This window comes from Protobothrops mucrosquamatus, unplaced genomic scaffold (assembly GCF_001527695.2).
Source record: "Protobothrops mucrosquamatus isolate PMUCROS unplaced genomic scaffold, P.Mucros_1.0 scaffold966, whole genome shotgun sequence".
Lineage (NCBI taxonomy): Eukaryota > Metazoa > Chordata > Lepidosauria > Squamata > Viperidae > Protobothrops > Protobothrops mucrosquamatus.
In genome coordinates, this window is record NW_015387209.1 from 413,395 (window position 1) to 426,902 (window position 13,508).

Consider the following 13,508-nt stretch of genomic DNA (forward strand, 5'->3'; position numbering starts at 1 on the left):
AACCACTAGTTAACTATATTACAAAATGCGAAGAAATTGGCAGGACTGTGTATATCTGATTTGAAATTATACTTTGCTGCTTGTTATTTAGCTTGGATGAAAAAGTGGGTATTGCTGAGAAATAAAAGGTTATTGGAGTTAAAAGGATACAATTTGAGATTTGGGTGGCATGTATGTTTGTGGTACAATAAAGCTAAGGTAATAAAAGTCATTATTTTAGACGTGACACTCTGAGAATATTGAATAAATATGAATCTAGGTTGTGTCTGAAAACCACTTTGGGGCTCTCAGAACAAGAAACATTTTATAGAAGAGAAATATAAGTAAACATAAATGGTTGTCTTATCATGTTATAATAGAATTTTCTCAAGAGAAATGTAAAATAAAATCAAGAGAAAATATAAAAATGGAAGGCAATACTTGTCAATTATTTTCCTATCTACAATTATCTTCAAGGTTTAAAGTCGATTTTAGGGTTTTAAGAATGTAAGACAATGTTTGAAATAGAATTGTGTACAAATGTTGAATATGCAATTGCTAAAATAAACTTCTGTTGAAATTTGAGGCAGAAGAAGAAAAGTTATATTATAACTTTGGTTATAATATAAAATGGATCAATGGGGAAATAAGTGTTTGAAAGGACTGAAGTTTGCTTAGTACTGTAATCTTAAAGACAACCTGCATAAAAGGATGTGCTATTGGTATATGCCAGAGAAATTGTCTAGAATGTATAAAAACGCTTCAAATTTATGTTGGAAATGTAAAAATGAAAGAACATTTTATCATATTTGGTGAATGTAAAAAAAGCTAGAAAATGTTGGATACAAATACATTCTCTAATTCAGAAGATTTTAAAGGTAAATGTACTATTGAAACCAGAGGCTTTTATTTTGGGACCAATAGATCAACAGGTGGAAAAAAGTCATGGAACTTTGCTTTTAGATATGGTAACTGCAATGCAATTAAATGCTCAAATGTGGAAAGATTCAATACCATCTACAATAAAATAATGGTTGATAAAGCTGATGGAACATGCAGATAAATATTTTTAGAGAAAAGACATCTATATTTATTGCTGATAGGAAACCCGTTTTAGACATTTTTCATGAAACAGGAAAAAATGAACTTTTGATTTGTGATGATTATAAAACAGTAAATATTAGAAAAATGAATTTTTATAACCACAGAGATGGTTATAAAGAGATGTGTATATGTGCAATGTGTAATCATACTTATATTTGCTGCAAAGGAAATCAGAAGCTTCTATTTCTTTTAGTACTTTTTGTCTTTTTCCTTTTTTTCTCCTTTTTTGTTTCTTTACTTTGTATTAGTTTTATCTTCTTTAAAAAACTTTTAATAAAATATTATATTTTTAATTGGAAAACACACTAAAAGTCTTGTGTAAGTTGTAGAATAAATAGGATTGACAGATTCCCCCCTCCCACAATATCCCATCAAAATTAGAAAAAATAAAGAAGAAAATCCTGGTTTTAACCCACACATTTGATATGGTCCTACCCATTTCAAGGCAATCTCCCATTTTCTTTGCATTGTCACACACTATTCAGTATATGCCTTGTCTTCTCTCATAAGCATGAACAGCAGACCCAGATCACCCAAAATTAACACCATCCTAAAGGGTATGCCGTTCAACTTTCTGTTTTAAAAGCTAACTATGAAATAAATAGGTCCTACAGGGTTTTTGATAAATCTATAATGCTTTAGAACAGGGCGTTTCAACCTTTTCACCGACTGTACCACTTTTAGGATATGGCAATATTCGAGTACCACCTAGCAAGGTGTCAAAAACTTGATGACCAAAAAAAAAAAACCTGTTCAAAGTTGCAATTGCACTGAAATGACATATGACCATTTTTCACACTTATGATCATTGCAGCATGCCCAGGGTCATGTGATTTATATTTGGATGCTTGGCAACTGATTCATATTTATGATGGTCACAGAAAAAACATGTAGTAAGTACTGGCTGCCGGCTAAGGCAGCCTCCCCAAATGGCTCCATTCATAAGTAAAGGAATGCTACAGGCAAAATCCATTCAGGAGAAAAATGCTTCAAAATCCCTTGCAGCAAAACTTACAGCTAACTATAGCAGAGCAATAGAATCTAACATGAGACATCAGCCATCAGCCAAATAGAAATTGCCAAACACTCCTTAAGAACACAAAGCCCACATTGCACAAATTCCATAACTTCAAAGTCACAAAAGCACATAAGAATCCTTCCACTCTCCCAGTTTGTTGTTCAGCTGAAATGGCACTTCGCTTCTGCCAGAGCAGCAGCAGCCAGAGGTTTGTTTCCTCTGGTCTATTTTTTTCTTTTCTCTTAAAGCTATAGCCTCCCATCTTGAAAGCAAGCCCCGGGCTTTTCCTTCCAACACTCCCTTCCTCCTGCTCTTCCCTCCCTCCGTGCCTCACCTCCAGTAGATGCTGCCTTTCTTCATTCCTCATGGAGGGCAACCCCTCCCACACTGCGTTTCTTGCCTGTTTGTTGCTGCTAGCACAGATGGCTGCCACAGAAGTTGTAGATCGGCTCATGGCTGGCCTGCTTGATCTCCTCTCCTCTCCCCCCATCCTCCTCCTTCTTTCCCTTCAGTGCAGCTACAGCTGACTCTGCCTCCTCCCAAGGCTGCGTCTTTTTCTCTCTCTCCCTCTCCCGCCCAAACTGCCTCCTTTTATAGCCTCTCCTGTCTCTGCCCCCTCCTCCTCCTTTCTCTTCCGGGTGAGCCGGAAGTGAGCCTGGGGCCTTTACCTTGCCCCAGCCACTCTGCAGCTCTGGAGGACTCTCTCACAGTAAGTCCTGCGCTGCGCTGGCTCACTCCCTCCCCCAATACACTTGGCTGGGCAGGGCTGTGTACCGCCTGCCACGTGCTAATGTACCACAGGTTGTACGCGTATCACCAGTTGAAAAGCCTTGCTTTAGAATACAACTAGTGTCATATGGTTTCCTTAATCTGTTATATTCAAGGTGGACAACTTTTTGATTGAGTTCAGAGTCTTAGTCAGAGAAAAAAGCTATACAAGAAAAAAGTGGGCACAGCTAAAATGGTTATATCTAAATATCAGATTAAATTCTAAATAACAAATTATTGCTTTGTCATTTCCAACTGTTTAAAGTGTGGATGGCATATACATTTTACAAATATAAAGTGCAGAGCCCAGAAGGAAAAGTCTGTAAGAAAAACAAAAAGGCATAAGCTTTAAAATAACTGCTGCAAGCAGGCCAGAGGTTGTAGTCCTCATAACGACATACTTCACTTGTCAGAGAAGTGAAAGCAGAAGGAGGCTGTTTCAAGGGAATTCTCTTGTCCCTAGAGAAATCTCAACTTAATAATGTAGTAATAAAAATAAGGCCAAGAACATACCATTGGTGTCCGATGTCTTACTTTGGTTTGAATAATGCCATCTTTTTCAAACTGTATCATGTCATTCAGTGGATCCCATGGTCTTGTACTATACACAAAAAAATGTGAACATACCTTAGATAAAGTAATTAAACTTGGTTAAAGCCCTCTGTCTCAGATAGTGCTGTTAGCTTGATGGGATTTACAACATTTCGGATGGACCAGAGTTTTGCTCTTAGTGGCAAATCCCGGGGAGGGGGTGTCTGTTTTTATATAAATGACAGATGGTGTAACAATGCCAAGGTGGTTTCAAGTCTGTGCTCTCCAGATGTGGAGCTTCTGACCATCAAATGCAGACCCTTCTATCTGCCTAGAGAATTCTCTGTTACCATTATCACAGCTGTGTATATTCCCCGATGCAAAGAGAGAAGAGACTCTGAAGATTCTCGGTCATACCATCAGTGACTTACAAACTACTCACCCAGAGGGTGCATTCATTGCAGTGGGAGATTTTAATCAAGTGGATTTGAAAGCTACCCTGCCACATTTCCATCAATATGTGGACTTTGCAACCAGAGGGGACAATACACTGGATCTTGCTTATTCCAACATCAAGAAGGCATTCAAAGCTACCCCCCGCCCTCACCTGGGTCCCTCTGACCATCTCTCAGTGCTGCTTATTCTAGCATATAAACCTTTATTAGTCAGAGTGAAACCTACAGTAAAGCACGTGAGGGTTTGGACAGAGGGAGCGATAGAAGCATTACAAGACTGCTTTGAGTGCACAGATTGGGGCATGTTTAAGGAAGCAGCTACTGATAACCAACATACAAATGTTGAGGAGTATGCCACCACGGTGTCTGCATATATCCAAAAGTACATAGAAGATATCTGTGTCCTGAAAAGCATTGTTGTGAGGGCGAATGAAAAACTGTGCCTGACTTATGAGGTCCGCAAGATGTTGAAAGCACGGAATGTGGCTTTTAAATCTGGTGACATTCTGGCACTTAGAACAGCCAGAGCAAATCTGAAAAGTGCCATAAAAAGTGCAAAGCAAGCCCATTGCCAGAAAATTCAGAACTTTTTTCAGGACCCAACAAACACCAGGCGAATGTGGCAAGGAATCCAGGCCATTACGGATTACAAGGTGACTCCATCGAGATGCAAGGATGACACAGACTTCCTAAACAAACTGAATACATTTTTTGGTAGATTTGAGATATCAAATAGCACTCCTGCTAGGAAAGCTGTGCCCCATCCTGATGAGCAAGTGCTAAGCTTTGATGTCACCTCTGTCCAGAAAACACTGCAGAAAGTTAACATTTGGAAAGCAGCAGGCCCAGATAACATCCCAGGACATGTCCTTAGGGAATGCTCAGATGAGCTAGCTTGTATTCTCACAGATATTTTCAATCTCTCATTGCAGCAGGCAGTGGTCCCATCGTGTTTTAAGACAGCCATCATCTTGCCAGTGCCAAAAAAAGTCCACAATTACAGGCCTCAATGGTCCGGTTGCACTGACATCCACCATTTTGAAATGCTTTGAGAAGCTGATAAAGGACATTATTGTATCTAGCCTCCCGCCAGCATTTGACCTGCTTCAGTTTGCCTACCGACCAAATTGCTCTATGGAGGATGCTATTTCTTCCATTCTCCATCTGAGCTTGAAGCACTTAGAAGAAAGACTCATGTGCGTTTGTTGTTTGTCTACTTCAGTTTGGCATTTAACACAGTCATTCCCCAGCATCTAGTAGACAAACTGGGCCTTTTAGGCTTAAACACTCCTTTGTGCAACTGGATTCTTACCAACAGGCCCCAATATGTGCGAATACCTCTAATACCATTTTCTTGAGCACAGGTTCTCCTCAGGGCTGTGTCCTAAGTCCGCTGCTGTTCACCCTCTTGACCCATGACTTTTGTGCTAGGTTTGCCACCAGCCATATTGTGAAGTTTGCAGATAATACAACAGTAGTGGGCCTTATTCATGATGACTATGTGGATGCTTACCGCAAGGAGGATGAGGGGTTGGTGAACTGGTGTAAGGAAAACAGCCTAGTGTTAAATACTGGAAAAACCAAAGAGATCATTGTCGATTTCAAAAAAGGCAGGCACAGCCACACTTCTCTGTGCATTAATGATTTACCTGTGGAGATGGTTACCAACATCAAATTCCTGGCTGTGCAGCTAACGAATAGGCTGGCTTGGTCGCTCAACAATAAGACACTGGTGAAGCAGCCACAGCAGCGCCTGCATTTTCTGCGTCGCATGAGAAAAGCACATCTTCCTTCTCCTATCCTTACCACTTTCTACAAGGGGATGATTGAGAGCATCCTGTCATACAGCATCACAGTCTGGTTTGGAAGCATCACTGCTTCAGACAGGAAGGCAGTGCAGAGAGTGGTGAGGATGGCCAAAAAGATCATTGGCAGTTCCCTCCCTCCCATCCAGGACATAGCACAGAAGCGTTGTTTGAGCAGGGTCTGTAAGATTATCTGGGACACTACACATCCTCTTCACGACCTGTTTTTCCTGTTATCTTCTGGGAGGAGGCTTCGTGGTATCCGAAGCAGAACATCCAGATTCAGCCATAGTTTCATTCCATACAGCATTAACCTTGTGAACTCTCAAGCTTCCTTCTTCCGTTATATATTCAAGATGGACAGCATTTAATATTTATTTGTTATGTATATGTAGGGGTGTGGGTCTGTACATAAGTTGTATATAGTATGTTTAGGTGTATGTCATGTATGTGTTTCTCTTTGAAAGCGGGCAACTAAATTTCATTTTTGATGTGTGCCATTGTGCCCACAGTAAAAAAAATGTCAATAAAGGTTATCTTATCTTATCTTATCTTATCTTATCATCTTATCTTATCAGGATTAACATATCACACCCATTACTTTCAGCAAAACAATATTTATAATATTTTAAAAATGTATAGCATTAGCATCTTATACAGGTATCTGGCTGTTGCTACTTGTTGTTGGTCAGCCTGTAATAAATCTTCCCTCATCCATGAATTATGAATGAGACAGTCAATCTTATGTGCATTACTGAAGCATGTGCATGTATATGTCTTCACAGAGGTGCACCCAGCTGGGTTCCATGTGTAGCACAAGCACAAACCCACAGCTGGGGCAAAGATTTGGCTATGTTATCTGAGAAGGTCTGATGTCTTCCACGGGGTGCTCTTCTGCAGGTAACAAGTTGTGAGGTTTATTTGTGAAATTGGGCTGTAGGGATCAAAGGAGATTGTGGCTAGAAATCTTCCTGCCTGAGCTGCTTGAATCTGTGGCAGTTACCAACCTCACCTCCCTGATGCAAAGAAATGTCCCTATTTCAACTGTTTGAACCTGTGGCACAGGTTAGTAACACATGGCCAGGTTGGCATTTATGGTACTTGAGAACATCAATCTACCTTTCATGTATGTGGAATGGAGAGCAGTTCAAGAATTCATGGCCAGTTCAAGAATTCATGGCCACTATGATGAACATGGACCTGATACAAGTTATTTCTGGCCCAACTCAGTTGAGGTCACACATTAGATCTAGGCAATGATGACACAATCTGGAATTGGGGAATGTTACCATCAGTTATTATAACTGGCAAATTGGATCAGAGTGCACCAAAGACTCCAGAGTTCAAACATGAGCTACATATATTCTCTTCGACTAGAACTGTGGAAATAGAAAAGTGCTACACATACAGTGATAAAATTTTCTTGAAGGGGTAACAGCTACTTCTCCCTAAACCACAGGCAAATTACACACTTAATTTATATTATATTAAGAAGAACCATTCTAATCACAATATAGAGCTATAGCTTGGCTTTTTGACCAATGATACAGGTAAAATAAATATTACAGAAAAAAATGTGACAGAAGATATATATGAGCCAAGTGGTAATGTATGTGTGCAATAAAATACACACATACACACACAAACACACATTTGGTAATATTTGCAGAAAAGGGAAAAAAGCTCTCCTCCTCCAAGACTTACTCTGCATATCTGTAATTCCATTCTCCCGTAAGTGGATCTGGCTCAAATAGTCTGCAGACCCACACTTCATCTAGTGCCTTCCTTTCCTTGGCAGCTTTCCTTTGAGCTTCTTCCAGAATATATTTTTCTTGAGTTGCTTCTGTTTGGTCTTTATTATTTATAGCTCGAGTCACATGTTGCCAAAGTCTAACCGGTAAGAATAACAGCACTAAAAAGGTCAGATACTGGGGAGAAGAGCTTTGCTGAAAATTTTCTTTTCTTATATCATTAGAATAAGGATCTAATACAATTATAATATTTCTCCATTAGCACCTTACTTTCCTGGAATTTTTTTTTTTTTTCCAGTTAATACTCATCAATACAATCCTAGGACAGATATACAAAGATATCAACAAAATTGTGCATCTAAACAAACACAAAAAGCCCCAAATTAAAAATAACAAATGAAGAATGCTATAAAAACCAATTAAACTTAAAATAAGGATTCTTTCTCCAAAGGAAAAGGTAGGCTATGGCTTCCAAACTTATCCTTTCTGCTTTACTCTTCAACCCGATAAACAGCATCTTAGGAGGCTAGAGGGAATAGAATGGAACAACACCTTAGTTCAAACATATCTACTAGCCATTTTTATGAGGGTGCCCATAAAGTGCTCTCAACTTTCTAAATGTGCCTGGGAAAAGCTTAAGAACTTTTGCATAATCAATCAGAAAAAAAGTTTTAGAATGAACTTACTTTTCTGATTCAAAGTCACTTTGTTCCTCAAACTTCACTGTGTATCTTCTTAATCTGCGATGCCTGATCTCAGGTGTTGGATTCCAGAATGTGTCTGAAGCATCTGTTTTCTTATCCCTAATAATAACTTCACTGTCCTATAATGTTAACATATTAGATTACTTGTGTAGGCAAAGCATTTTTCGAAGTCAGGAAAAACAAGACTTCCTTCAGAAAGTCACTTTTCACAATTAAAAGATTTGTACTAGTTTGGCAAAAATAGTCAGGGACAGCTGAAAGTCATACTTGATATTCTATTTCCTTATTTTAGTTCCAATCATTTGAATTAAAGTAATGCATGTATTCATTCTCAGTAACATTTTGTGCTTTAATTATTTTTTTACAGTGGAATTTTTGCATGTGAATCTCAATACATTTCTTCAAATGTATTGGGCTATAAGGAAATATATGAATGACTGCATTTGAAATTACTATACATTTAACATATAGTTTAAGCATTGTAAAAATTATATTTCAGTTAATTGTGTTCTATCAAATATAGTAATACTTTGCTAACAGAATGAGATCTGATTAGTAATTGGATGGAAGTACGCTAATGAATATCAGGGCTGTATAAATTTTTGAAAAGCTAATAGAAAAACGTTTTGTCTTATTGCAAAGACAACTGCATGAATTCAGACTGGAATTATCACATTCTGGAGTAATAATTCTGGCTGAAGTATTATCTAAATTGAAATATTAAGAAAATCTGTTCCTTAACTGATATAGTATAAATAACATAACATAATGTAACATAAATAAAAGCCCATCAGTCAGCTACTGCCTAGCAATTAATACTAATAATAATCAGAATGCTTTATCACTTCAGGATGAGTGGAATTAAAAAATTATTAGTGCTTCACCCATGTTCTTCTTGTTCTGTTTCCATATTAAAATGAGTTTTTTTCAGAATCTTCCATGTTCTTCAGAACATCCTTCTTATCGCATTGCTCATCCTCACATAGTGTATTTCTAGATTTCCCCTCTATTTTCCTGTCTATTTTTCTTTCCAACTGAAATTTGGTTTAGTAAGAATCCAGGCATATAAAAAAAATAGCGATTAATGTCAATAATTATTTGTTTTGCTTTGGTCTTACAATAAAAAACATTTTAGCTGGTTTGAAGGGTAGCATTATGTATTTCAAGAGAACGGGCTTGCCAATGGCAAGTCATGTCAAGTTTCCACTCTCTCCTGGGTTCACATTGTAATATTTAATGTAAGCCATCCAGAGTGCTGTAAAGCAGGGCTTTTCAACCTTTTCACCCATTGTACCACTTTTCAGATAAGGCAATATCGGAGTACCACCACTCGCAAACAAGGTATCAAAAATTTGACACCCCCCCAAAAAAAGGAAAAAATGAGAAAGTACAGGTAGTCCTCAACTTACAACAATTTGCTTAGTGACTGTTTGAAGTTACAAGCGAATTATGACCATTTTTCACACTTATGACTATTGCAGCATCCCCAGGGTCTTGTGATTTACATTCGGATGCTTTGGCAACTGATTCATACTTATGACGTTCACAGTGTCCCAGGGTCATGTGATCAATGGCCGGGGTGTGTGGCCAGCTGATCACTCAGGTTGCAGGGTGCCTGTGGGGGTAATCCGTGGGTCTCTGGTGGAGGGGGATGCGACTGGGGCAGGTGCCTGCCTGCCTTCCTTCCCTCTTTCTCATTGTCCCTCCCTTCCTTCTTTCCTTCCTTTCCTTCACCTCCCTTAGTCCCTTCCTCCTTCCCTCCCTCTCTCCCATTGTCCCTTCCTTCCTTCTTTCCTTCATCTCCCTCTTTGTCCCTTCCTCCTTCCCTCCCTCTCCCATTGTCCCTTCCTTCCTTCTTTCCTTCCTTTCCTTCACCTCCCTTTGTCCCTTCCTCCTTCCCTCTTTCCCATTGTCCCTTCCTTCCTTCTTTCCTTCCTTTCCTTCACCTTCCTTTGTCCCTTCCTTCCTCTCTTCCTGTCAAGCCCCCGCGGGCTCGACATGAATGGGCGGGGTGCGGGGTGGCAAAGGAGACCAGCGGCCAGCAGTGTTCTACAGCTGATGGGCCAGAGGCCGAGGCAAGGAGCCAAGGGCCGATGGAGCAGCCTGAAGTTGAAAGGCTCTGTCTCTCAGTCGCCGAACAGCTGATGAATGCGAGGCCTGGAGCATAGCCGAACGACGCTCATGGGACTGGAAGGCTGCAGTGCTGCAGCTCCCATTGTCCCTTCCTTCCTTCCTTCCTTCCTTCCTTCCTTCCTTCCTTCCTTCCTTCCTGGTTCCTTTGTCCTGTGCTATGCCGTCCAGACCCCAGCCTGGTTTTGGCAGGCAGCAACAAATCACGGCCCTGCCTAACATCACGGCCTGCCTGTGTGTGCACAGAGGCAGAGGAGAGCGCACAGGCAGGGCGGGGATGTCATCGGTTCACCTCCCGTTTTCAGGCACCTACATTACGAACCGGCTACTTCTCCCAGTCATTTTTCCCCTACATTTTTCCCCTGAAGCAGAGAACCGGAGAGCTGCGTCACTCTTGTCGTTTGGGCCCTCTACTTTTACGCTCCGGGAGCAGCCTGCCTTTCAAACCTCCGATAATTAACGGAAGGGGAAACCCGCTGCAAAGGCGCATCTCCCGAAAAGATGAGGGGGGGGGAAAGGCAATCAGTCAGCCAAGAGCCCGGCTGTTTCAGACTTTAAGCCTGCAATACAGGTAACAGAGGGCCAAGCAAAGAAAGCGATCCAAGAAAAGAAAAAAACCCTACTTGAGCAAAAGTTACTTTTCCAAAACTGCCTTAAATGAAGAAGTGACTTTCCCCCCTCCCTCTAATAATTGACTTTCTCCTGGCTTCTCCAGCCTTCCCTAGCAGGAAGAGATCAGCCCCGACCGGATTTTGTTCCCCAAAGGCTAAAGTCGATCGCTTGCTTGTCTGATCCAAGGGGCACACGGGCACCCCGAGACCCGCTCCAGGCCCCCACTAAGCCACGATTCCTGGTTTGTAGAAAAGTTGAGGGGGAGGAGAAAGGCGATCAGTCAGCCAAGAGCCCGGCTGTTTCAGACTTTAAGCCTGCGATACAGGCAACAGTGTGCGGTTTTCGAAGCCCGGAAGGGGCTATCAGGCTAGCGCTTGTTGTGAAGAAGAGGGGGAGAAGAGCGATACGGATCCCGCTGACCTGCGTGCATGAAAAGAAGTCAATCCGGTTGCTGCACAATGAGTCCCTGGGGAGGGCGGGGCCTTGCTCTGCACCTGCGCTCTTCACGCGCCCTCTGCAGGGCATGTTCGGTAGGGTTTGTGCAGACTGCCGCCAAGCAGCATGTTTTCCACAAACAAGTGAGCTGGGAAGGAGCGGAGGAAAGCGACGCCACAGGGGGGGAGGAAGGCGATGCTGCGTACCACTAGCCAGGTGGTCGCGTATCACCAGTGGTATGCATACCACCGGTTGAAAAGCCCTGCTGTAAAGCACTATGAAGCGGTATATAAGTCTAAGTGCTATTGTTATTTATTGTGTGTCCAATGTCAAACCATTATACTCAGTTTTATGTTTCTTTATATGATATTATATTAGCCTTATTGCAAAGCAAGAACAAGAAAGCTAGGAAGCATTTCCATTTATTTATCCATATGGCAGACCTACAGTAAACGTGCAAATTTGACTTTGGAAGTTTAGTGCTAGTCTGATCAGATTCCTGAAAAAACTATAGCAAAATAAATGATGCATATGTCATAATCAATAACAATATATATCAAACAATTCAGATATAAAATACTGTATATATCAAAATACAATGGTACCTGAGTACTTGTCAGTAATTGGTTCTGGGAGGCACAACAGTACTAAAAACAACAAGTATCAAACAAGCCACATATCTAATGTATCATCACCCTTTGTTTTGGCTGGAAAGGGTAGTGAGTCACAAGGGAGCCAACAATGACAAGTTCTAGCTTATGCATCAAGTACCAAAAACGAGTACTGAGACAAAAATTTCACATCAAAATGCATCGATTACCAAATTCAACGAGTTTCAAAACATCAAGTACTAAGATACCATTGTGTACCGAACATTTAAAAAGCGAAACAAAGCCAAACTTGTTTTACTTACCCAATGGCCTTCTAGAGTGGCTAGAACTTCTTTTCCCAGTTTAATTTTCCCCATTATTTGATTAACATTTTCATTGTTCCCCAAAAATGGCTGAAAAAAGGTGAGATTTTTTTTTTAAAAAAAGCTATGTAACATTCACAGAACTTAAAATTAATAATTTTCCAATGTTCCTTTTATAAAAAGAACAAGCAAGCCATCTTAATTACTGAAAGTTTATAAACTACTGCATTGAAGCCAGATAATATTAAAGTTGAAAGAACATCATTTTATTCAATTACTCATTTCCTCACAGGTACTCCACAAGTTTGTGGGACAATCCAGAGAGGCCATGAAAGGAGGAATTGGTGAAAACATCGTTTCTGGAAATGGTCTGGCAGTTTTCTGGAAATCAGTTCTTTGAATCAGATCAGTGTTATCAGAATGTCCAGGGATCCTCCAAAGGGAGGTTTTGGACTATCTATAGTACTGCCAACATTGTAAAAAGAAATTATGACAACAAATAATGTATTTCATTTGCCTCATGGAGTTAGTGCAGACCACAATGAGCTGCCTAGCTGCAGAGTACTATATAAAAATAACATGATTATATGAATTAGTACTGATATTTTTATTGATTTATTTTATATTATTTTAATCAGCAAAATCTTAGGTTATTACTCTACTTCAAAACTTGATAGTATTCATTTTATATAGTAAGGCAAAGCACAAAGAGTTCAAAGAACAAAATTTTGAACAGTAAGCATCTGTTCATTTTTTTAATTTAAAAACCTCTAGTGCATCTGAAAAGATTCTACTAACCTTTAGCTTGAATTCAAGGACTGCACTGTAGCCAGTTTTCTCACATGTGATGCTAACAGTTCCCCCAAGCTCCAAAGTCATTGTGCCGTATAGAATCCCTATAAGATCAGTTTATTTTGTTGGAAAGTGTTCTTATGTTAAGTATTTCCTTTTTCTACAAATAAATGACTATGATATACCAAACTCTCAAACCATCAATTACTATGGAAGAAGACATAATTAATTGCAAGTAAAATTACTGTAGAAAAAGTTTGCCAACATAGCACCAACACATCCTTTCTCTTTGAAAATACCTGAAATGGTAGTAAAATCAGGACATTCTATTGAAGAAATAAGGATGAAATAAGACATTCACAAAAAGGGCCATGTTATGATAATTTCAAATAATGAAATTTTTCCATGTACATTAGTAAAACCTTCAAATAATAGAAGTCATACTTAAAGCAGGAAATTCCTTTTCTGCAATAAAATTAAATATTGACTAAAACAGAGGTCCCCAACTTTT

General features: G+C 39.8%; 1 protein-coding gene across 1 annotated transcript in view; it reads right to left on the reverse strand.

Moving 5' to 3' along the window:
* OSBPL8 (oxysterol binding protein like 8) overlaps nucleotides 1-13,508 on the reverse strand; it is a 98,910-nt gene that overhangs the window by 11,944 nt on the left and 73,458 nt on the right. The window contains exons 17-21 of the mRNA XM_015819682.1: nucleotides 13,004-13,101; nucleotides 12,206-12,295; nucleotides 8,098-8,234; nucleotides 7,365-7,550; nucleotides 3,383-3,470 (exon numbers count right to left, since the gene is read on the reverse strand). Coding sequence (XP_015675168.1) covers nucleotides 3,383-3,470; nucleotides 7,365-7,550; nucleotides 8,098-8,234; nucleotides 12,206-12,295; nucleotides 13,004-13,101 — 599 coding nt within the window. The remainder of the gene's footprint in view (nucleotides 1-3,382; nucleotides 3,471-7,364; nucleotides 7,551-8,097; nucleotides 8,235-12,205; nucleotides 12,296-13,003; nucleotides 13,102-13,508) is intronic.